Below are 26619 nucleotides of genomic sequence, written 5' to 3' on the forward strand. Positions count from 1 at the left end.
ATTCTGTGCTTAGCAAGTTTTGTGCTTATTACCAAAGTTTTCATGAAAATGATCCCTTGGCCCAACTTCATCTACATACTTGTTTTTATGTTTTTTTTTACCAAAGCAAAAATCGGGCCTTACGGAAGCAGGGAATTCGGCACTTACTTCAAGCATGTTTCATGACACAAGAAGCAATAGTTTTTGCTTAAAGTGCACGTGCCTACCCCACGTTACTATGTATTCACATTTTGTAAATATTCCTTACTTACTTTTTACACAGCTAGTGCAGAAATTTGGTGCTTGTCCAGTAAGTGGAGAAAATAGTTGCACCATTTTGGGAGTTCATGAAGTACAGTTTAGTGTTACTAATTGAAGTTGATGCAGCATAATGCAAACGCTTTTAACTTCCAAAATGGCCGACATGGCCGCAGTCAGATGTTACGATAAGGCACTGGGTTTTTCTATATTACACTGCTTTTAAACATATAGGAATATACTGCACATCATCAGCTTTATGTAGGCCTATGTCCCATCTCACGGAGGAAGCATAGCAATAACAGTGTGTCTAATGAAATGCCAAAAGTGTCATGACTGGGACTCGAACCTCCACTCAGCCGATCACACCAGAGTTTGAGTCCAACATGCTTGATCGCTCAGCCATTACACGCCACTCATTAAGTTTGAATTACTGTAGGGGCCTATCGATATACATTGACAACCCAGGGTAGATGAAGGTTAAATTTTAAAAAAGTACACAATGCCAATCAATTATTTGTGTCAAATTTCAAGGTAAAAGCTGTTCTTTAACAGTTTCCATAATAGATGTATCATTAACAACTGCACGTACACAAATGCTTTAGGGGTCAGAAATTGCTACAGTGTAGGGCCTACTGTTACTGTACGTATGTCATAAATTATTTGCTTGCGATTTGTTAATGCTGGTATTTAAAGGGAGTGTTTTTAACGACCTTTCCATCCCTCGCCCCGCTCTCCCAAAAGAAACAATATTACTTTAGAATCATTAACTGACTAGTTGCATCTTCATTAGAAAAATTATTAAAATTAAAACAAAGTCATCAAAGGGTGTAACAACTAAAAACATTAACATTTTATTTGTTATTCATACCCAAGACAGTTTTGCTATTCCAACCAGTTTTGGTGGAGAGCACGTCACGTGGGGGTGTTTAAACAGTTGATACTGACCAGCTGACACTGTTTATAACCGGTTGTTTCTGGATAACTTTGCACAGATTAGCCCACAACATACTACCCGCACAAATAAATATCCGAAAACTGTCTCATAAAAAAGCACATTGTATGCTCAACAGCTTAAGGACGTCAGAAGGTAACCTGTTTCTGCTAAGCAATACTATTCTGTGCTTAGCAAGTTGTTGTGCTTACATGCTTAATGAAAATGGGCCCTGCATTGATTAAAGTGTCTAGTGTCTGAGTGCAAAATACTTTTTTACCTTGAAAAAGTACACAAGACCTTTTGACGTTCAAACTACAATAAGTATGGTCATTGTAAATGAAGAAATACATACTGAGAGCACTGACCAAGTTCGAGTGCCAGATTAGTCGACTACTGACCAGCAATGTATGCGCAATGACGCACTTTATCGTGGTTTCTTATAAACACAGTAAATACATTTATGAAGGTAGTAAAAAAAAAAAACATCCATTCCGATTGGTCAATAGGCTGGGTACTTGATTGATTGATTGATTGATTTGATTGTTCAATTTACTTTTGGTCACGGTTTTGCCTTTTATCATGACTGTTTATATGTATGGTGTTTTATGTTTAAAAAAAGGGTCACAACAACCATTTGATATGGAATCAATTAAAATGTGCTGGTATATAGGCTACAATCACACATACTAAGTCTTTTAATCTAGAGCTCTTTTAGTGAGATAAAAACACACTCAAAATATTCAGAGGTTGATGTGAGCGTAGTGTTGAAGGGTGAGCGTAGTGTTGAAGGTAACAATAAAAAAAACACGTTAAAACACTAAATTTAAAGTGAGTTTATTTGCCACTAGCGTCACGATTTAAGCCAGCCTGTGTCTGTATGTACACAGAATTATGAGAAACTGTCCCAAAATACCAGAGAGCATTGTTTGCTTTATCTGCCATTAAATGTACATTAAAACAGTATTGTAGGCCTAATGAGCAATATTGAAACGTGGTTTTTAAATTTCCAGCAAATTTGGACACCCTTTTACCAAATCCTGGCTAAAACCTTGTTGGAGAGGTCTATATTGTTATACAATCAGAGGCCTATATAAGCAAACGCAAAACCCTCAAATATTTTGAATATTGTTTAAGTTAAAAAGAAATTACAGAATTTGATTGATTGAAAACTAGAGGATGAAAATAAGACACCAAAACCAATTCCATCCTACTTTTTGCATTCTATAAATGCTGAGGAATATTCAGGACCACTCCTCGTTAATGCTCGTTAATTACCAGGTCATAATGACATGCCGTGATTTTACTGACGTTGACTGCAATAGTCTTTAACCCCCCATTCTCACCAAATTGCTTTCACATGACAAGTTGCTGATGAGCTGAATGTTTGTCCAGTAATGCAGAAAATCTAGACAGTCTTTCACAACAATGAACGGCGGTTTACTTGCACTTTTCTCAACTCCAATTTATAATCAACACTTAATTGTCTAACATTTCATTGTCTTACTTTTGCCTTGTCCGTGCCATATGGGTCTGCTCATATTTTCTTTCTTTTATAACTTTTATAAATAGTAGGGCCTAATAAAAATGGGTTTGTACAATTTGTTCAAATGATAATAAACACAGTAATGGCCTTTTGTAACATGCCATACATTGTTCAACTTGACACTCCTGGCACAGGTTATTATGAGAAAATGATGTTGAAATACAGAATGCCTGGGCATTAATAACTAAAGATAGTTTGATGGTAATAACGAAAAATCAATTATGATCCAATTTGAAGAACAAATTGAAAAGAAATAATTATGTTTAAAAATTTAAAAATTTACTTGACAAATTAACCAATGGCGTGTCATGGCTGAGCAATCAAGAGCACTGGATTCGAGCTCTGGTGTTTCTGATCAGCAGAGTGTGGGTTCAAGTCCTTGTCATGACACTTGTGTCCTCATGCATGACACTGTTAAGTGTTTTTAAAACCGTTATTGCTTCGTCCTTTGGAAGGGATGAAAAGTCGTTGGTCCTGTGTGTTGTGTAATGCACGTAAAAGATACATTACAAATTATACAAGTGCATTACAAGTTCTAAAGAGGGTTAGCCCCAGTGTTTCTGGCAAGCGCTGCTGAATGCAGGCAAGTTTGAAAAAATATCTTAAAATATTTCTGTTGTGCCTTGAGCCTTCATGATAGATTTGTGTGCTGTATGAGGCCATTAAAGTGTTATTCTTTATAAATAAAATGAATAGCAGAGGCCTAATGTATGAATTCATTTTGAAATTAATAATTTATTAGGCTACTACTAAGTAATTTACCTGTCATGCTTAAATACTATCCCATACACAGTAAAACAAACTTGTTAGCGCATGCAAACAATTAGTTCACTTTATAAAAAAATTGAAGCTGGAATTAGCTCATGAACATTTATTTTCTGAACTTTGGCTGGAATACTTTGTGCACGGTTCAGTAAACTGCATTATATTAATGACAGTTCAAAGAAAGGGTGTAGTTCGTGTTTAAAGCCTGCTCACCTATTCGCTTGTGGATATTCCACCATGTAAACATAGTGACTTTATATATTAATTGAATGGTTAAAATGGAACCAGTTAACACGTTATTACACTAAAAGCTATGCAATCGATATTCCAGTATGGCGCGGTTCAGGTCCGAGTCACAAAATAAAAGCAGGGACACAACACTATTTCATTACTTTAAAGATAAACTAACCGTATTAATTTAGCCTCTCTCTCCTCCTCCTGCTTTTGCCTGTCCAAAACAGCTTGTATTTGTCGTCGTTCTTCCTCGGAAAGGTGTGATAAATCGAGCTCAGGGAGGGCCGGTGTAGCGGGTTTTGAGGTGACCGGTGCCGGGGCCGCACCGCCCGGTTTCACGGGCTGCGCTTGCACGACAGGCTTGCTGTTCACGGACGTTTTGCCTTGTGGAGTCGCCATGATTTTCCCTCACGACTCGCCTCTATTCCCGGTCCAAAAACTCGCTTATTGCGGGTTCTTAGCGGAATGAGTCCCTTCCAATGTGCAGTTAAGAATCCTTTTTAGTCCATAATGGCGTCTAGGTTGGCTGTCTAGGCGTGAATTATGGTGAAATACATCATTTTGGAGCCCCATAGGTGTTGGGCATTGTGACTATACGTTCAGGAGCGAAGTACACACACAGCGTATAATGCACAACACACGACATCGTACAGTACATGTACATATGTACGTAGAAAGAGATGGGCGCATCTGCTATGCGCAAAAAATTAAGACACACACGGCATTGTTAATTTGCATGATATTAATTATTTATGACACATTCATAATGTGGCGCGCGCTGTCTCCTTTAAAAGAAAAATAAATTTTGACTTAATTTCTATTTTGTTTTGAAAACATCTAGCATTTTGGGGGAAATTAATTTGGCCGGTACGTTTGCCTACCACGAATATGTACACTGACAACAAAAGCCGCATTTTGGGTGTGCCTTCGATCGAGGGTGTCAACAAAACGCGGCCACTTGCCACTCAAACACAAATTAATATGGTGCGTGTTTTTTTATTTTAATACAAGTTTTGTGAAATTGTAATGTGTGTTTTGGTTGGTTTGTATTGAATATCTTTACACACAGATTAACATAATTAATAATGCCAATGTAATAACTCCGCGAAATCGACACAACAACGGAGAAACTTTACCCTCTTACCATCTGTTCAACTTTTATATTAATTGTTTTTTAACTTATTACAAAAATACTAAGAATGCGAGCCTGTCCACTTGTCATGTCTCATGTTTCCAATGGAAACCTTGCAAAACTGAATATGAAATGTTGATTAATTATAGATAGGGCCAATTGATTATAGCCTGACATAATTGTTATTTTTTACAAGGGAATTCATTCTGATCGTTTACAATCAATTCGATTGTAAAAGAACTTAAAGTTTTGATTTCCTTCTATGTGGGGGGGGGCTATAGTTTATTTTTAAGTTGGTATACACATTTTGGCAGATGGTTAGTAAATCAAGTTGAGCGCGGATTCTCTCAAATAATTGTGGACAGGTTAGAAGCCCGCCCTCAACAGGTTAAACCCGAGAAGTTTGTGTGAAATAATTATTTATTGCACTCAATAATAATAGCTTTGAAAGGCTGTGTCCAATGGTCAACCCACAAATTTTGCACAGTTCCTAATGTTGTTTTATTCCAGTAAAATGGCCTTCTGGTTGATAAAAACAAATATAGACCAGATGAGTCCGTCAAAGAAGATCACGCAGTTATGGTTTTGTTTCTTATTGTTTTTTTGGTATAATGGGTGACCAATATTGAAACCCTTTAAACTCAGGACTTATTTATTTTCGAATGTTTAACTCACGTTTATTTAACGCCCAATTTCCTATTTTTGCGTATACCATGATTTAAACTACGTCCCTAGTTTTCAAAGTTTGCACACACAAAATTGTTTGATCGAACTTCTAACATAGACCTAATCTTCAAAAATGGATAATTAAAAGCAAGCAGTGATTCGCAATTGTTAAAGTGAAAATATTGTTGTTGGTTTTTTTAACTCGGCTTCCTCCATTTCCCCACACAGCCGTCCGTTCCTCACCTTACAAAATGTTGGTGTCCTGAAAACATTTTTCTTTCTCTTCTCTTCAAAGTAATCATTATCCCGACAACTTATGAAAAAACGCAACGACTGATTCGGTTGACAACCTATAGTTGGGGACATTTCTTTACAAAAAGCATACTTTTTACAAATAAAATACGCTTTCCCCAGACCTCCCCACCCCCAAGAAAAATAAAATCAAGAAGAATGTGTTAATTGTCTGATCAAAAAAGTTAACCTTCTCGAAACTGAATTACTTTAATTAATTACAGATTTAACGTGATTTCGTCTATTTCACTACTTTTACTTAAAACCGTAAGTGTTTGCAATTTATGTCGCGGTGAATGTTTTACTAAGTAATTTTATCTGGAGGCAACTTTTTTTTTGGGGGGGGTGCACATTATTGTTTGTATTATTTTTGGGGGTGGATGACCACAAAGAAAACACTTTAGTAAACTTGACTTTCAAGCTAATCATGTTAAACTAGAATTTTAAATCTTATAATGAACCCCGGTAGACCATCATGGGGCCCGGCGTAGTTCCGTTCCCGACAAGGGTCGGGAGACCGGGCTCCGGAGAGTAGGGTGTCAGCAGAGGGGCAATGGGGGTCCAGGGACCAGCCGCGCCCAAGGGCCTGATGCGCCAAGGGTCCTGCCCGATGGACCGGATATGGGCATGGAGTAATGTTCTTCAAATTGTATTTATATTATATTATTTGGGCAAAATAACTTACATTCACGTTTACAAGATTTATGTGAAATGAAACTGGGTTTATCAATACGAGAAGAGGGTTTTGGGGGCATTACATTTTTTTCTTTTTTTATGTAACTTTTTGGAGGGCAAAATTTTATAAAAGTTCAAGGCTCACCTCTTTGTTTTCAATTTAGTGCAAAATTCTTCTTGCAATACAAGGCTTATTCCCATAGGTAATACTGTGTAATGTTTGGGTTATTTAATGTAACACAGGATAACTGCAGCAGACAGTACATGTGAATTGTTTTTTTAATTTGTTTTTGAGATATTTTATGAGTAGGTATAATAGTCAACCATCATAACTTACTATACCTGTACAAGCGCACACATTATGTTTCACATAATGTCAGGGGCAAGTGTAAACAAAATAAAAGACACAAAACTTAAATCGATTTAAACTCTAATTTAAGACACTTGGAACTTCGTTCCCGACGAACTGGCTGGATCAGAAAAGGTCGAGAGTTCCGGCACCGGATACAGGGTATCGGCTGAGGGGCAATACATGCCGAGCATTGCCCGGACCAAGCAGTGCACAAAGCATGGGAGCCAAATTGGCTCCCGGGGATGGATGTGTCTTATCAAGATGTTTCCATCCCCATTATTATTATTTCCATTACATTTTGTTTAACTCTTGCTGAAATTTGGCAAGGGGGTATTTTAGGTACGTACATGTAGTTGAAGTCATGGTGGGCACTGAGCGAGGACCAGTGTTGGAGCAGAATGGTCGGGAGTTCGGGCACCGGAGAGCATGCAGGTACCTTTTACCTAACCTATGTCACAACACAGTATAATATAGAGAGATTAACAGTAATACAAACGTTAAATAAAAACATAATATGCAACCAAAATAATTCTTTTAAATATACTTTAGAAATTGTGTGCATCATAACGGGTTCGTCAACAGTAGTTATTATTCAAAAGCACTATTTAGAAACGAACATAAAATACTTCAAAATGCGCAACCACCCCTTCCCAAATAAAATAAAATAAATAAGTAAATAAATAAATAAATAAATAAAATAACAACGAGAATGTTTTAACTGTTCGATAAAAAAAAGTTATCCCTAACCGATGGAAACTCGTTATTTTGTTTAATTTAAGTTTTAACATGATGTGTCCAATACTTAAATTACTACTTTTACTTTAGCAATGAAAACCGTAAGTTTTTGACATTTATGTGGTACTAAATGTTAAATGTAGGCACGTTTTACTTTTTTTTAGGGGGGGGTGTTCTGTTATTTTTGGGGTGGTGACCAATCTGGAAACCGATTTCTTGTTTTACTATGACTTTTAAGCTAGTCATGTCAATACCAATTCCCTATTTGCTCACCATGTTTTCAACTACGTCCCTAAAGTTGTCAAAGTTTGCAAACAATTACTGTTTTCGGTTGAGCTTCTAACACAGGCCTACTTTTCATAAATTTACAATAAAACAACACTCAATGATTCGCAAGTTGCAAAAGTGAAACAAAAATTGATTTTTTTTTTTTTGACACGGCCTCCTCCTTTTCCCCACACAGCCGCCCAATTCCTCACACCTAACAAATCTAACAGTATCTAACAGTATCGTGTATTAGGCCTATGCTTACCACTAATTATCTAGCCTGGAAAACCCAGACTTAAATTAGGCCTAAGACAACTAAAGAAAATACGTAATGTTTATTACCTTGAATTCGATGAAGCACACCCTTCCTTGACCACAATGCTGTTTTCTAACCAAGTTCTGCACTGTAATTCCGGTATAGACCAATGCGCCGCGCGAATAGCCAGAGGTAGATTTTTTTATTCGCTCGAAATTTAGAAATTTTCAGTCGACACTGCGTATTCTTGGAAACCATGAATTAAAGACAACTATTTCCTGAAATAAAACTCACTTTATTTATGACTTTCACACTTATGAACTCATTATGATACCATTTTGTACGGTACGATTTTCTAACCAAACGCAAATAACACAATTTGGCTGCACAGAGCCTCCATTACAAGCTATATAGTTGGAAGAAAATATTTTGTTTGTGACTTCTTCCATTTTCGACATTTTGGTGAACTCACATTACTTATTAAAACTCAATATTTTTCAAAAAAACTTACTTTATTAATGACTTTTTTAAACACATGATATTATTTTTACTAACTTCATGCATGATGTCAACAGCTCTCTCGCTTATTGATGTTCATCATTCTTGCATATGCTTTCCAACCAATAACTTTCCAATTAATTAACAGTTATTGCATTAAATGGCAATATTAATGTTATAATCCTCTAGACAAAGTTCGTTATTCCAACAAATCCACAGCATCGGAGCACAACTTTCGTTAACTTCCAGAGCGTGGGTTCATGGAGTGACGCGGACTTCTCTCAATCGCGATCCTGATTGGTCCATCCATTGAGGCTCACGCGATGACGTAATGTTTTTAATTCCAGTTTGCAGTGCATAAACGCGTGTTGACGTAAGAAGTTGTTGTCTGTTTGACTGAAATGAGCAATGTTTGATGTTTGTAAACGTTGTTCCAGTTTAATTGTTTTAGTTTAGTTTAATTATTTCGATCACACTTCCAAACTTGATTGAGCCATTTCAGCTTCATCACTCACTCAGTACTCTTTTCGTATCAAATTGTCACTCACAGATTTGTTAAGTTTAAACTAAATACAATTATTGTAAAAAAAATATATATATAATAAAATTAAAAAATTAAAACACGCTTGTTTTAAACCTAACAGCGGTACCCTCAGATAATGGTGAGACTAGTACTTCTCCCGACCGCCATAAACGTAGCAAGATATCCTTGCACGGTGTGTTCGTGTAGGGCTCATCATCTGGACTCTGTCCCTACCCAATATGATCTTTTCGGTTCCTTTCACAAAGTCCTGTCTCGTCAGCCTTGCTCATGTCAACATTTTTCCAAGCCTGGCAATTATGCAATGAGACAATGGTTCCATGTGACATACAAGTAAAAGTTATCCCACATTGGTTTAGCTCGCATCCCTGTCCATCTTGAAGATTTCCTCCCCCTCCGCAATAAGATGACAAATAATTCTGGCAAAATTGAGCCTATACTATAACATCTTTTCGCTTAGAATGGGATCTGAAGTAAATATGCATCGTCCCTCTTGGCATCAAACATTCTGGTGTAGAAGCTTTCCTGAGATGTTTCAAGTTTTGCCATTTTGCTTAGGCGGAGGAATAATCCGATGCCATCTTGAAGGGTGAATGTTTTATTTCACAGCCAGGAACGAAGGAAGTTGTAAGATCAGAGTATTTTGTAAAGAAAGAAGACGACGAAGTTGTGACTAATTTAGTCCTGCAGTACCCGTATTCCACACACTTACCTTTTCTGCAATCATTGTGAAGCCGTCTGTTCAAGGTCAACAAACCGACATTTGTTGAGGTATCTTCTCTTTCAAGATAAAGAAGAAGATGGCAGAAGGAGTTAGCGTCCTATAAGAGAAAACTAACCTGGTGCATGTGTCCAAATTAGTGAAAGGTTGAACATGATTTTGAATCAAGACACCAGTTTTCTCCAAAGATATAGAGCACTCAAATACAGAAAGAAGAAAGTTGAAAAGAGGTGGTGAACTTTGACATAGAACGAAGTTGTCTGTATGAAAAAGTAGTCATACCAGCAATTCTTGAGGATGATGAATAAACTCCTTTTCAATAGGAGAGGATGTGATGTACAACTTAATAAACGAAGACAGGCGTTATTCCTTGAGAAATGTTTACCCAAAGTAGCTTTGTTTCCTTTGACCGAATTCCTAAACCTACATTATTTATTACTAACCTAAGTTTGTTTATTTTAATGTGATTTTAAAACCCACTAACACACACGAAACCCATCTCTTCCATTCATCTGATGTCTATCACGCGCTTTTACTATAAAAAAAATTAAAATTTATCAACGACAATTTAGATATTCTATTCGTTTTTGTTAATGTTTGTATGACTGTTCAAATCTTAAAGTGTTTAATTTTTATTATATATTTTTGCGATGCGCTTGTTCGGATGGCGAATAAAGTTCGAAAAGTATTGTCCTTGACATTTCCCTTGTCAACAGGTCTTTTTGCTGCTTCCTATAGGGTCAAATGTTCACTATAAAAAATGTTCACTTGCAATAGTGTCCTGGTGTGGTCACTTCCAGCTTCTTGTTTGAAGATTGGTTTGCTGTTTTCTTCATGGTAAATGGCACACGTTTTGATGTAAGAAATTGCTCACTTCCAATAATGATGTCCAGATCAGTTCACCTGTTTCTTGTTTGGAAATAATTTTTCATTCAAGTAACTAATTTAAACTATACAAACTACAATAGAGTATGAACATTTTTGTTGTTAATACATTTTAAAAAGTATGTAATGAGATAAATTTGTCGTGATTTGCTACTCTTTTTCTCGGCAAAGACTTATTGGAGTTTTCATATTATAGATTGTGGTCGCTAGTCTCTGCTCGAGGTATGGCACTTACAGTGAGGTAGGCCCAGTGTCCAGTGTGATCATATCCAGTGAGGTAATATCCATCGAGTTATCCACAGAAATATACAGTACAAAATGGTTTATCAATGTGTTGACTCTGAAGCAAAGTAGTACAAGCTATATCCATTTGCGCATCTTGCTGATTTTCTTGAAGCTTAAATCCATCGAGTAATTCCTCATTGTCAAAGTGTTCCGCAAGACATAAAGTTAATTGTTGATCTTCATTGTTTCTTTACCCTTTAATATTCGCTTGGCACGCGTGTTGACGATGAATTGTGTTTTTTATGAAAATATGTTTGACTGAATGATCTTAGTATTGGTTTAAAACAACTATTAATGAACAGTTTATTGAAAGTAGTAAATATTACTCATTAGTCGAACCAACCAAACATTCACACTTCTCACACCCTCAATTATTTTGGTGTTAATAATTATGTGACTTTTTGATATTAGTTATTATTTGAACTTGATATTTGCCTTTACTTTTGCATAAAATACTATCAATAAATTAATAGATATGGCATAATGTAAACAGTTAAGCAGACAAGATGAGTCTCCATCAATCCCTAGCTCGGACTTTCGATTAATTTAAATTTATTTCCTACAGAAGGACTCTCATAAATATTGATTTACTCTCTGTACTAGCCAAGAACCCAATGGAAAGAAGACAAAGAAGGAAGTTTCAGTTTTAGATGTGGGAGAAATACCACAGAGAATCATCCATAGAAAACACAAGCAGTCAGTAGGGATTGAAAACCCATTCCATGTAGTGCCTCAGGCGTGGTTCGAACCAGGGTCCTAGAGGTTGAAGGCAAGGAAAGACCACTGCACCAACCTGACAGCCTTTCTCGTTTTTCTCGTTTTCTCCTAAGGTCGGTAGATTGATGAAGAGCAAAAAAGCTTTGAAGATCTATTCGCCATGTCTCGGCACTACTGAAAACAGCCCAGGACCTTGCACTATTCTAATTACCCTTTTGTTTTATTTATTTATTTATTAATTCGTTTATGAACTAATTAATATTTACAGTTTTTGGTTTGTTTGCTATCATTTACTGTTTATCCCGAAACATTCACATTCTCATCCTTCACTTCATACATGTTTTAGCTAACAGTTTATTTAAACAAAAATAAAGAATTTATTTATAAATCTAACGTTTCCATGCGTGTAAAAGTATGGTTTTTGGTGTCGTGTGATGTGATTGGATACAATTTTAACATAGGATTAAATCTTCACAGCGGGATGGAAGATAATTACTGCGATTATAGTTTCAAATGTTCTCAATGTTCAACACACTCCTTGTTACTCCTCAAGTTGTTCATTATTTGTATACATACAAATATGTTCTCCTTTGGAAATTAAGATGTTTCCAGGTGACAAGTGCGCCCTCGACGTTACGTTCTGTGTCGATATTCATGATGCGACTGTGGTGGCTCAATAGCTCTGAACAGTTGTAAACTTTACACATAATTACCTCTTGGCCTGCGGCAATATTAATACAATAGCTTTCCACTACATTAAAGTTGTGACAACGACCTTAAAGATTGTATTGCGAAATTTGATACCAATTTATGTAAAATAACACCAGCTTAAAACTAGAGTAAAAAAAATGTAAACAAACTGCATTCTACTCGCGTTTTGACACACAAATAATATAACTTTTATTCAGCCTGTTTTACTGAAAAGTTAGATAAGCAATGATAAAGTCTCATAAATGTTTTTGGCCATCATTTCTCTTGGGAGCGGTACAGATGCATCAACATGATCCTTTCTGTGCGTGGTTGATGACACACTCACATTGATGAATTCTTGTTGTTTATTTTGTGGGCGTGGTTGATTGGCATATTCATTTGACAACTTCCTGGTTAACATTGATGGGCGTGGTTAAGTGACGCATTCACATTGACAACTTGTTGGTTAACATTGATGGGCGTGGTTAATTGACGCATTCACATTGACAACTTGTTGGTTAACACTGATGGGCGTGGTTGACTGACACATTCACATTGACAACTTCCTGGTTAACATTGATGGGCGTGGTTGACTGTCATATTCACAGTGATGATTTTTTGGTTAACTTTGACGGGCGTGGATAAATGTTGCGTTCACATTGATATTTTCTCTATGTTTTTGATCGGCGTGGGCCTTGATGAGTGAACAACTCGCGTTGATGATGTCTTGGTGGGTGTGACAAAAACTCATGACATAGGCGTGGTCGATTCGACGCTGCTGGAGATATCTTTGTTGGGCGTGGTGTCACATTTTGACCAGTGCTCTGAGTAAATTAATGTTTATGGTGCATCATTACAAAACTACAAATTCAGTTCAGTTTCCATATTTGAGCACGCAAGGGCTTTATATTGTCCAGAGCTGCGTTTTAGCGTTAGCAATGCGATGCGTTTGCTGTTGTTTCTTGCATGAATGTTTGTTTTATGTTTGGTGGCCATTTTTTTATTAACCTGGATTTGAGTTTAAGTCTTATTTAGTACAATTAATTAACTCAAGTTCCATTCTACAATTTTCAGCAACCTAATGCATCCATCTCGCATCCATCCATTCACATGCTCTTTAATTCACTTCTCATTTATATACTTAATTAACTATTAATCAACTAAATATTTACTTGCGAACCTATTTAGTTATATAAATACATTAAATTATTTAATTGGGGGTTTCAGACCCAGCACAAAAATGAGAAAAGTAAAAAGTGCTAGATTTAGCACTTGGGAGTTGAGGGGCTTCAAACCCGGTAAAAAAAACGTAGAAAGGGTAGAAAGAATTGCTATATTTGAAGTTGAAAGTACATGATGTCAAGGCATTGGACCTGTTCATCTGTCGATAGATAAATCGAAGTGAAACTAAAGAAGGCGTCCAATTTAGATTTCAAGACCTGGCGTTTGTTCTCACACCCTTGTTGTTCCATGTATCTCCCTGGCGCAGAAACAAATATTGTTTTATCCTAATAATATTTGTGTCCTTTTTGTGGCACGAGCATGTTTCAAAATGTGTCTTTTTTGCGTTATGATAAAGCTATCATCCATTGTGTACGGAATTCCTTTATTCCTTATTTGCACACACTTACCTGATTCATGACAAGGCCAAAGATTCGGAAATGAATGTAAGAAATGGGTTTGCAGATGAAGGGAATCTGAATTGAGGCAGAAAATAGATTGTGCACCATCTGTTTTCTTTCTTAATTCTCATCCATCAAGATGGGTTTTACAAACACAGGAGAGGATATGTGCGTTAGGACTTGACAAATCAATAGATACGTCTTGAAGTGACAGAGAGGTAATTGATACATCATACTGAAACTGTGACCTGAAGACGATCAGAGCATACTGATCGAAACGTAGAGTTGTTTAACCACAGGCTCTCATCAGAACCACCATTACTTACAATATATTTATGCAGATGGCGTCACCGCAAACCTCACTTGATTAAAGAATACAAGTAGAAGGTAAATGCAAGTTTCACAATGTACATAAGACATCTTTATATATTCCAAATGTTTACCCAATAATACATGGTCTACACATACACAATTACTATATTTATGACATTTACACAATGTACCCCACAGTAGTATCTTCAGAGAGAATGATACTCGCAGTTGATACTATGGATGTGGCAACTGACCGGTGCACACAGTTATTTGTGAGACAGGTTCTTACACCAATGAGGACTGAGTCAGGGAAACCAGGAAAGTAGGGAGGGTATAAAGGAGTCAAAGAGAGCAGAACGTTTGGTTGACATCATAAGAAAATTATGAAAATAGATGGTGAATATTTACCAGAGGATATAGTGAGATGACAACTCAAAGAAATTGAGTGTCTTTACACCGACCGTTGGGGCTTAGAGACAATAAAGAGGAAGTGTTTCATAAATATATTAAAACTATAAAGTAAACAAACAAATAATTTGCACCATAGACTACACTTACTCAATTATCAAGCTTGGTGTACTTGATATTGATAAACTTTTACGTTAAATACTTACACAATATTAACAAATGAACTTGTGTGTATTATACAATACACCTGATATTACCATATTGTGAGACAATTATGTGATACCCATACATGTACAGAAACTTACCTCAATTTTGTTATTCATGACAAGAAAAATATCATGGGATGGGGACTGCATCTTAAAAAAGGATCCATGGTCCATATTTTTCTTATCTTATAAATGTCTCTTACATTTGTAAGATAAGAAAAATAAGATAAGAAGAAATTGTTTCTTAGCTATCGCACATCGAGAAGCTACTGACAAGAGGCATGGGATGAGAAAGGACAATTTTTCAGGAAGGGGAGAAAAGAAAAAATAATAAATCCCCACAAAATATAAATATACAATAATTTGTATCTACGATAGACTACACTTCCCCAATGCTAATACTGCTGTACTTGTACCGTATTAACTACTTACAACAAATATTAACCACTAAAATGTTACTGTTTATAGTCAGAGCACACATAAGGTATTACCAGAAACATAACAAGTTGTAAATATTTCGGACACTGGTAAACATACACGTACATGTATAAAAACCTTACCTTGAGTTAGTTATCCCTGACAAAAGCGAATTGTCACCGGGAGTGCATCTTAGACAAAGAGATCCAGGGTCCATAGATTGAGAAGAGACATTTTTATAAGATAAGACAAAATAAAGGATTTCCACGATGAGATGACAGCCCAAAGAAACTGTCTCGTAACATCACTTGGTTAAAGACTAGAGATGCATGGGATGAGACAGGAAAAGCGTCTAAAGGGGAAAACATATAAAAACCCAATACTTTGCACCATATAATACACTTTACCATGCTTACTAATACTATTTTACCTTATTAACTACTTACAACCATTTTAACCACTTTTTAAATATTTTTAACACTTGGTTTACACACCCATACATACAGAAACTTACCTTGAACAACCCTGAAAAGTCAGATTGTCATGAAAGTGCATTAAAGAAACAGAGATTCAACTCCAGAGAAAGAAAAGAGAAACTATTTAAGAAGTAAGGATTTCCAATGTGCAAAAAACTGTCTCACATGAATGGGACAAGAGTCATGTAAAATGAGACAGGAAAATGTCCCTCAAAATAATTTAAAAAATAAACACTAAACAATTAATATAAATAAACAACCGTTTGCAACACAGACTAAACAATTTACTTAATACTTATCATGCTTACTGATATACAATTGTACCTTACTAACATACTTACAAAAATAATAACAACTAATTACATAATAAATCGTAAATAATCCTTCTGACACTTTAAACATACCCATTCATGTACACAGACACCTACCTTGGGTTGGTTTTATTCCCGACACAAAAATTAGGTCAAAGACAGAGAGCTTCTCTGAGATGAAGAAATAAGAAGAAGTGTTTGAAGGAGAACTGTGGGTAAAGATTTCACATGTGAGAAAGACAGCTCTAAAAGCTTTCTTGAAGTGTCACAGAGTACTGAGAAACTGTATTTTAGATCGCCCTTTTTTACATTCATTGACACTTACTTCTTACTTGCAAAAACGTATATAAACTTGTATTATAACTACTTCAAGATATAAACCCACATTTGCAACACACTAAGCATGGGATAGAATTAAGATAATAATACTTTAAAAAACACCAGATTCATTAACTTACCTTATAAAATTACTATAATATGAATGTTGAAGGGGAAAGTCATACGGATGCTACAATTCTCCTCAAACAAGAGACTAGATTGTGGCAAATACATACATGAAGGAATTTCAAAGTAAGAATCCACAAAGAAAAATGTTAAGTTGACCAAGACAACTTAGAGCAGAGAGAGGGGGAGCGAGAGAGTGGCAGATGAGTCTTCGTGACCTCAAGACATCAATTGCAGACCACCAAAGTTTCTTCAAAATAAGAGAATCCACGCAAGAAGAACGTTATGTTGATTTGAAAAGACAAAGATCAGAGAGAGAAATTGGCATCTAGTTCACAACCTCGACACATCGATGGCAGACCACGCCATACAAATGTTACACACAATACTTCATCTATTGACAACTTCAATACGGCTCCACTATTACATTCTAAGTATTGTAAGCGAAAATACTTTATACATCCTAAATGCAAACAGGTGAATATACCTGATTCACAAAGAATGATCACCTTTGGCGAAGAGTGTACATGAGACATGATCACAGAACAAGGGTACTGCGCATTAATGATCTCAGAACCAAGAAAGATTATGTGGTTTTTATGAATCCACGATGGGCAGCATGAAATTGAGCATAAGGACATCAACAGAGTAAAAAGAGGGGCAAAGGCTTCAAAGTACGACTTTGAATGTGAGAGGAGAGAAACTATTTTAATTAATGAAATGGACTTTAAAATGTAAGCCTAAGAATGATTGTATCTAATACTTCATAACTCTAATTTTTATTTTTTATTTTTTTTAGTTCTGTTGTTATATTCCTAATGTGTATGCACTTCTTACACAAACATTTATTCCCTCTCCAGGAGGCTACTTGTTCATCCAATCTCGATCATTCACTATACACTAAAAACTGTAAGCCTAAGAATTCTACAATTTAGTTTACCTCATAACTCTATTATTTCATAATACTTTGAGTTTCCACTCTTTTAACAAACATTTATTCCCTCTCCAGGAGGCCACACGTTCATCCAACTTTTATCTCAATCATTCACTCTATACCACTTGGAACTTGAGTTATAACAAAAAGGTAATTTGGCTTATCCTTTAGCTGGGACAAAACAAATTCGTGGTTTAAACTTTTCTTAAGAAAATTTATTTAATATTTAAAGTCTAGTGTACTTAATTTAATGTTCGTTTGGTGGATTGTTTGGGTCTGTACTGTTGGTGTTGAGTTTTGTCCTGCATCGCATTGCGTATAAACAAATGGAATGTTCCAAAGTCAGCTTTCCCTGCATGCAGTCATTAAACGTTATGCAATTCAATAGACCCTATAATCCTGTTAGGTGCGTTGATGCAGTTTTCCTCTTTTTCTCGTCTCCTTTGAAAATTGTATTACTATTTCTTTTGTTGATGCAATGAATGACATCAGTTCCAATGGGTTGAGTTGGCCAGGTTTGCTTATAGTTCACGTCCTTCCGCCTCATTGTTCAGTCCGTGAGTGGACAGGTGTGTGCACTGTGAGTTCAGCAATAGCTAAGTAGGGCTACCACATTCCAATTCAGGCTATACATGGCTTCAACTTGTGTTTGAATTAAGTACAATAAACACGTAATTTGCTAAGTTCTAACATGACCAAAGTAATTCTGACGCATAATATGTATATACACACATTTTGTGCAAAAAGTACAACTAATGATTGTAGTACTAGTATATAAAAACTATTTGTTAAACTATTGCACGAGCAGGATTTTGAGCATGAACGACATTTATAACTAAAGTTTATGAGGAATTTGCTTGTGAATCTGTGTATCATGCATATTACAACATTTTCAAAAGTGTTTCATGTGTTTTGACAAAATAAAACCAGGGTAATCAACACAGAGCTAAACATTATTTTGTTTGTCACCTAAGATTTGCAGTAAAATTAATATTGAAACATTATCTCTCTATAATTATTCATGAGAATTGTCTGCCTTACTGAGTATTGGTGTTTTTTGTGTTGACTCATTGACTCACCCCCTCCTGGTCAGGCTTGACCTTGTCTTGAACTCGACACAAGAAGGCAACCAGGACGACAATAATTATTCCTCTTTCTGCTTGGAGAAAAAACTGTCTCTCATTGGTGCACACAATTTGAGTGCAAGTTTCACTACAACATTCGCCGTCAAGCAAAAGTCAAAATCTTTTCTCGCAACAGTAGTACGTAGGTACGGTCTCATCGTCTCGAACAACAGCGACGTCGTGCTCTTGCAGCACAGCCCCAGCCTGCGATTGGCGGACGGCACAGGGGCAAAATGGTGAGATGGCGCAACATTTTCAGTTCCGAAATTCAGCCTTTTTACTTGTCCAGTTCCAGCTTAAGAAAATGTCCATTTGGTCTATATAATTTAAGGCGTCGACTTTAGTCCATGGCTTGACAAATTTGGCAAAATTTAGAAAAATTGCCGCAAATTAAGACAGTGGAATACGAAGGAGTTGCAAGGTAGTTACATCCGTTCTAACGTGTGCTAATTAATTACGTCAAATAAAAAACAAACAATTTGCCTTGGTGGACCGTTTACTCATGGTTATATTTCTACGCGTGGCGTTTACTTGTTGAAAATTGAAAACAAAAATTACGTTTTTCACAAAAGTGAAGACTTTTTCTTTAAAAGTAACCCAAATAAAGCAACTTGGGAAAACTTCATTGTGTTTGTCTTTCGTTTTCCAATGTTTACACAGCAAAGGCGCACTACTTTCTCAGTTGAGCGGAAGGAGTTCAGTGTTTTACGGTCGCAGAAATGTTGTCCGTGAAACTTTGAGCATTGTATGAGGAAAGGGGGAGGGTCTTGGCATCGGGGTGCACAGACCAGTGACGAAGGGGCGGGGGGACTCAGTTTTGGTAAAACCACGCGAATATGCCACCAATAGAGGGCGTTTCGAGCGGGCATAGACCTTTTCGCAAATACCGGGGCGCGCGCGTAAAGCTTGTAATTAGGTGCATTGTGGTCTAGCTGGTATCCAAATTTGATCCATATATATCCCACAATGCACCTCATTCAACAGTCTGCGCTTGCGCATTGGTATTTGCGAAAAGGTCTATGCACAGGACAACTTTTTGCCCAGCGTTATGTCATAATATTATGTAAGACAGTAATGGTTATAATAACATTAAATATCTACATGAATGTACTGCATCACACAGTTAGTCATACTAAATAAATACCCCCCCCAAAAAAAAAAAAAAAAAAAAACGAATACATAAATAAATAATAATGATGAGATAAAATATCACAAATCAAGAAGAATTATTTATTAAAAATAGATTTTTAAAAAGTTGGTGCCTTTTCCCAAATTTCGCAATGTTTAAGAAAAATTTCACAAGGAATGTAAGACATATTGAAGCTGGTTCCCTACTTCCTCACGTGGGAAGTATCTGAAGAGGTTATGGGAAAAACATTTATTACCCCCTCGCATGAAGAAAAATTTAAATAAAAGTTACAAATACATAATGTACAAACATAAATATATAAGAAAAAGTTTTAAAAACCTGAGCCCCTGTAGGCGTGTTGAATTAAGCATTGGTTTTGTTCAGCTAAAGTCACTTGAAGGTACACTTATCACTAAAGCATAAACAATCACAACAAAGGCGGGAGAATAGTGCATGGACATCTTATTAGTCTTGGTGCAAGACGTTTCTCGTTCCCTTTTCACGCACACCGCGGCCAGTTCACCGACAGCGCGCGCACCGACTCACCTGACTTATAGTCCACTCACCGCCCCCTATAAGTCAGGTGAGTCGGTGAGCACAGGACATGGGGATATCCGGAAATTAGAGAAACAGAGCGCCCGCTAGCGTTCGTTCATTACAAGCGTGTACAGTTTTTGCCGTGCAGTTTTTGCCGTCGGAACGTTCGTTGTGTGTGACCACGCAACACCAATGGTCTAGGAACCTAGACTACCTTTCTATTACCAATCTTGCGCTTTGTGCAAGCAGTTTGTGCATGTGTTGGTCTGTCCTCTGAATTGAAAACTGTTGTTAGATAAAATCGGAGTATACCCATTTTTACGTTTTCATACATGTTTCCAACTGTCTTTGATTCAGGGAATGGTGCCTCCAAGAAATCCACTATGTCACATTCTACCTCACTGAGCAATGCAAGTTTTGAAATCCCGTTCGGGAAAAAAGATCTTTGCCTTTCTGTAGAATCGACTCTTTGTTGGCAGTCTTTTCTAAGTATATGCTTCGTGTTCCTCCGCCATTTTTGTTTCACATCTGTTTGCCTTCATGTATCCATCCAAGGTTAAGCTTTCTTGTGGAAGGTCCTTTCGATCCAGAGTCCTCATCACTACTGCCTGAACACTTTCTCGTTGATGTATCCCGGCTCATTTTATTTCTTAATGGTCTTGATGGTCGTTTACGTTCCTCGGAGAACTTTTGTTTAACTGCTATCTTGTCCCCCAATGCCGAAAGGTAGTTTTCCAGTTGATGATCAGTCAATGATGTTACGTTACTCTTACGTTACGTTACGATCTGTGAAAATGCAAAAAGATAGTACATTGTACATTTTAATGACAAAATATGGAATACTGCTCACTTAGTTTTTTTGCCACAATTTTCTTCAAGTCAACATTAGTCAACATTGAAGTGAGTTTGTAATTTTATCAAAGGAAGCGCATGGGTGTAGCAATAACATTGCTTCTACAAACACTGAAAAGGGGCTTGTGGTTCATGCCTTTAAATCTTTCATGTAGTTTTTTATTTTACTTTTGGTGACTTGAGGGGTAGGGCGTGAGGTTCACTGTGCCCCCAATTTTGACAAAATACCACTTCCGGGTGACTTTAAGGTTGAAGACCCACTGAAAGGAACCTGTCACCCTGTGTTCGACAAGCAAATGTTGCAGACAATTTTCACTGTTAGTTTGTGGGTCAACTCAATTTAAGCTAAATTTAATGAACTGTTAAGAACAGCAATTTTTTCCAGACCAATATACTTATTTCAAATTTGACATCATTGTTGGCTAAGGGAACTGTCCAAAACTGCTAAACACAACTCATAACCCTTGAAAGATTACAAAAAGGGCTTTTTGTATCATTCGCTGGTCAGTCAAATACACCATCTTCATATGTGGAAATTTGTTCAGTTTGCCTACAATCACTGATAGACTGAGACATTAGTTTGTCAATTTTGTTAAGACCAATTGTTTGAATCTGAAAACTACAGGCACTGGCTCCCACCAAACAAAAACAACAACTTGCGGAATGCCAACAAAATGTGCCCCCAATCCCAAAATGTAGGACTGGTCGTTACAAAAATAGTTGCACTCCATCCCTTGTCCAAGCACTCAACAATAGCTCTTGATTTGTGTTCACTCAGTTGGTATGCCTTTTGTCCCCAACCCTTCACCTTGTCCTTTGATTGTGACTTGCCGTGCATTTTTCCCCCCTAATTATTTGTCACTGGTACTAGCCAGTTTGCATTTTTAATGTATAAAAAACAAATTGTATTCTCTTAATGGTTTTTTGTAAATTTTAACATTTCTAGTTGTTTATATGAATCTCTGTATTTTAAACAGCTTGTAGCTGCGATGTTTGAACGTGTTTTAATAAACCAATAATAATAAAAAAATATTTAAAAATAAAAAATAAAAAAAAAGAGGCATTTATATTCTTCTTTTTAAATTGAGAGAGTTGTACTGTTGTTGTCCCGTTGTCCCCACTTTCTAAAGATTTCTATCTACCAGGAAATAAGTGCATAACAAGATAAACTCATTCAGCTTTCATACTGAAATTTGTAGATTTAATTGTCATCTTTACAAAAGCTTACAAGTGAAAACTGCCTACGTGTCCTTGCAAATTCAAAATACTATTCACTGGAGTACGTATTTGCACTTATTTAATGTTTATTTAAATTAAAACAAATACCTTATCTTGCTTTAATTTCTCAATCTGATCAAGTGACACATTTCGCAGTTCTAAAAATGTGTACAGAGGATCATCGTCCGTGTTGAGTGCGGGTTAAGTGCGCTACTCACTGCTTTCTTGGATCCCTTTAGGCCTATCCTTAAGAACAAACAAACAAACAATCCCAATAAAAATTTGATAAGTTATGCTCATTTGAATAAACAGTTTTTTCTGTTTCATTCTTAAAATGAACAAAAGCAAAACAAAAACAGACAAACGACAAGCCAACAGAAAAACAACAATAGGAGCAACCTTACTTTTGGACAGGAACTATCCAGATTGGGACAGGTAGGGAATTTTGCAGGGTTCTTCCCACAAACTGTCAATTGAAATTGATAACTAAATTACAATATAGAGGGCCTGATCACTTGAGATGAGGGCCAATGTACCATGTCATTTGAGTTGGCAGACCTACATATAGTGTGTATACATACCAGTTCAGAAAATACTTCTTCACACAGCGAGTTGTTGATAACTGGAATAGATTCCCTACCAAAGAGGTCAACGCCAAGACAATCAATCAGTTCAAAAACAGCTTCGACCAATACCTGAATGAAAATGGATATGGGGTGTTAAAAGGCATAAGCCTACAATACCAAAAATCCCATCAAACCTTAAGTGTAAGTAAGTAAGTACTATAGTTGTACACATTAAAAAAAACATACCTAGGGGTTGTATACAAATTATTGTAGAAAGGTCGATTTGGTCGCGCTGAACATGCTCTTCCAATTCCTATCAATCAATACCATTAATAATTACACAACCATAGTTAAAGGAACACGTTGCCTTGGATCTGTCGAGTTGGTCTTTGAAAAGCGTTTGTAACCGTTTGTTATAAAATGCATATGGTTAGAAAGATGTTGTAAAAGTAGAATACAATGGTCCACACACACACACACACCTCGAAATTGCGTGGTTTTCCTTTTACCTCGTCGACTGACTCGGTCGGCCATTTATGGAAGTCAAATTTTAATAACAAACGAGGTGTCAAAATCACCGTAATTAAATGTGCCGTCTCCTGGTATTTTAATTTTCAGAATACGAGTAACAAGTTTGAAATTATAGGTGCTTTTTCAACAGCCGAGTTTTCTTTTGGCTGTCTTTACATCGTTGATGATGTCACATCAGAACGCGGGCTGTTTTAGAAACGATTGTATTTTACTTTTAAAAACAATGCGGTTTTGTTGTTAAAAATCCATCGCGAGAGAATGTGGTGAAATATTCTTTTAGTTTCTATATTGTTGTACGTAGTTGGTGTCATGGTGCCAAAGCAGAAAATCGGACGTACTAGAAACGTTTTAAAATTATTGTTTACTTTATGCAGATCTTAGTGTGACGTGACTTCACTAAAACGTTTACTTTACGTCCGACTTCTGCAAACTACTTCCACACCATGGCTTCAAGTACGTCCCCAAATTACCCCCTTGCCAAATTTTAAAAAAGGTTATATAATTTTCAAAAAGGGTAAATAATTTCCCCCCCCGGGGGCCATGAAGCACAAAGTGGCTCTCTAAAGAAGCTAAAGACAGATTTAAAACAATAACTAAACGCAACTGCTACCACCAGTTGGAAAGTAAATGAATGGTGCGTCTTAAACAAACAAATCTTCAACTTTGAGCTACCGCACTTAAAATTCATGTGCAATTCTCCATTAACTTGATGGAGGAATTTACTTCTGTCAGTAAGTAAGCCCAGTAATGTCAAACTTGATGCGGAGCGCATTCATTGTTCGCCACACGATGGGTAAGAAGGCGCAGGCGTTCAAAGGAAAACTTTTTCTGATCCGGAAAATAAGTTTGCCTATAAATACCCCCAATTTAAATTGGACGAACACATACACCATCTGATCCATCGGGCAGGACTCCCGCGCCTCAGACCATGGGCGCTGCTGGGTCATAAAACCGCCCATGGACCCTCGGCCGACGCCCTGCTCTCCGATGCCCGTACTACCAACCCTTCTGCTCCAACCAGTACGTCAGTGACGGAGTTATGATGCCGGGCCCCATGAGGGTCTACCGGGTTTATCATAAAATTTGAAATGCTATCTTGTAAAATGATTACCTTGAAACTCAAGTTAACAAAAACTAATGGGTTTCCCTATTACCCCCCCCCCCCCTCTCAAAAAAAACCCCAAAAATAAATAAATAAAGTTTAAAGATGAGCGCCACAAATTCCACCAGGTTATGTCGAATTCGTATTTAAGTAATGCTTTTTTGGAAAGATAATAAAAAAAGAACCCCCCCCCCCTCCAACAAAAAAGTGACCCGTCGTTTCCAATTTATAAATGCCTTGTTTTATGATTTAAAAATCACAAGAGTTGAACCTTGAACTTCCATGAAAGTTTGCCATATAGGCCCTATGAAGAATTTTACCCTACTGTAGAGTTTCGAACTGTTATTCTTCTTGCCGGGTGGGAGACGTTTTTAGAACAGCCGTACAGTTCGCAAGCGTAGGGGACAGATGATTAAAAAATATATATACCAGCATCTTATGGATTGGGGACACCCACTTACCCCTCCCCATCCGCCGGACTATGGGCCAAAAAAGAGTCTCTCGGTTCAGTCACCAACATCCTGGTGGGTGCCAGCACCCACCAGCCGGCTTGCTCCGAACTCGACCCGTTCTCGGAGTTTAGCGGGCGCCGCAAAAAGTGAACCGTATCTCTTGAGGACTTTTTGCCTCTGAACTCCACCCGAATTTCAGAACCTCGGAGAACTTACTTAATAATTTGTCCGCATATATTGGCCATGAACCCCAATGGCCCCTCGGCCGATACCCTGCTCTCCAATGCGAGTTAGCCCGGACTCACCAACCCTTCTGCTCCAACCAGTTCATCAGTAAAGCAGCTCTGATGCCGGGCCCCACGAGGGTCTAACGGGATTATCATAAATTGTTAAATTCTATATTGTAAAATGATAACCTTGAAAGTCAAGTGAAAAAATAACAGGTTTCCTTATTACATTACCCCCCCCCAAAAAAAAAAAAAAGATAAAGAAGATATAAATCAGTGCCACAAGTTCCACCAGGTTATGTCAAATTCATAATGCCTTTATAAGCGCTTTGCACTGTTAGAAGAATATTGCCCAAATTAAACAATTACCAGAGTTGAGCCTTGAACTTTTTTTATGAAAGTTTGCCCTCCAAAAAGTCGATTGAAAAAGAACAGAATAAAACAGAACCCCCCCCCCCCCTCCAACGAAAAAAGTGACCCGTCGTTTCCATTTATAAATGCCGTGTTTGAGATTTTTGCCCCAAATTTAACAAATCACAAGAGTTGAGCCTTGAACTTTAATGAAAGTTTGCCCTCCCAAAAAAAACAGGAAACTGACCCGTCGTTTCAAATTTATAAAAATAAATCATAACTAATGTTTAAATAAGCCTTGCATTGTAAGAAAAATTTCATCCTAAATATAAAACTGTGGAGTTTCAAGATTCTTAAAAGTTTGCTCAAATACAAAATAGGAAACCAAATCCCAGCCCCCCCCCCCAAAAAAAAAAAAAAAAATGACTCGTCGTTTTTCAATTTATAAATAATTTGTAAAATTATACTTTTTTTTTAATAAGCCTTGCATTGTAGAAGAATTTCACCCTAACTTTAAAACTGTAGAGTTTCGGAATTGTTATTCTTCTTGCCGGGGTGGGAGACGTTTTTAGTACAGCCGTATAGTTCGCAAGCGTCGGGGACAGATGATTACAAAAAAATATACCAGCATCTTATGGATTGGGGACACCCACTTACCCCTCCCCATCCGCCGGACTATGAGCCAAAAAAGAGTCTCTCGGTTCAGTCACCAACATCCTGGTGGGTGCCAGCACCCACCAGCCGGCTTGCTCCGAACTCGACCCGTTCTCGGAGTTTAGCGGGCGCCGCAAAAAGTGAACCGTATCTCTTGAGGACTTTTTGCCTCTGAACTCCACCCGAATTTCAGAACCTCGGAGAACTTACTTAATAATTTGTCCGCATATTGGCCATGAACCCCAATGGCCCCTCGGCCGATACCCTGCTCTCCAATGCGAGTTAGCCCGGACTCACCAACCCTTCTGCTCCAACCAGT

The 26619-nt window shown here is 37.1% G+C and overlaps 1 protein-coding gene across 1 annotated transcript in view; it reads right to left on the bottom strand.

The window, feature by feature from the left end:
- Positions 1-4321, bottom strand: part of LOC117300643 (regulating synaptic membrane exocytosis protein 2-like) — a 90539-nt gene extending 86218 nt beyond the window's left edge. Inside the window, exon 1 of the mRNA XM_033784334.1 lies at positions 3892-4321. Coding sequence (XP_033640225.1) covers positions 3892-4115 — 224 coding nt within the window. The 5' untranslated portion in view covers positions 4116-4321. The remainder of the gene's footprint in view (positions 1-3891) is intronic.
- Positions 4322-26619: the final 22298 nt, after the last annotated feature.

Source organism: Asterias rubens, chromosome 16, assembly GCF_902459465.1.
Source record: "Asterias rubens chromosome 16, eAstRub1.3, whole genome shotgun sequence".
Taxonomy (NCBI): Eukaryota; Metazoa; Echinodermata; class Asteroidea; order Forcipulatida; family Asteriidae; genus Asterias; species Asterias rubens.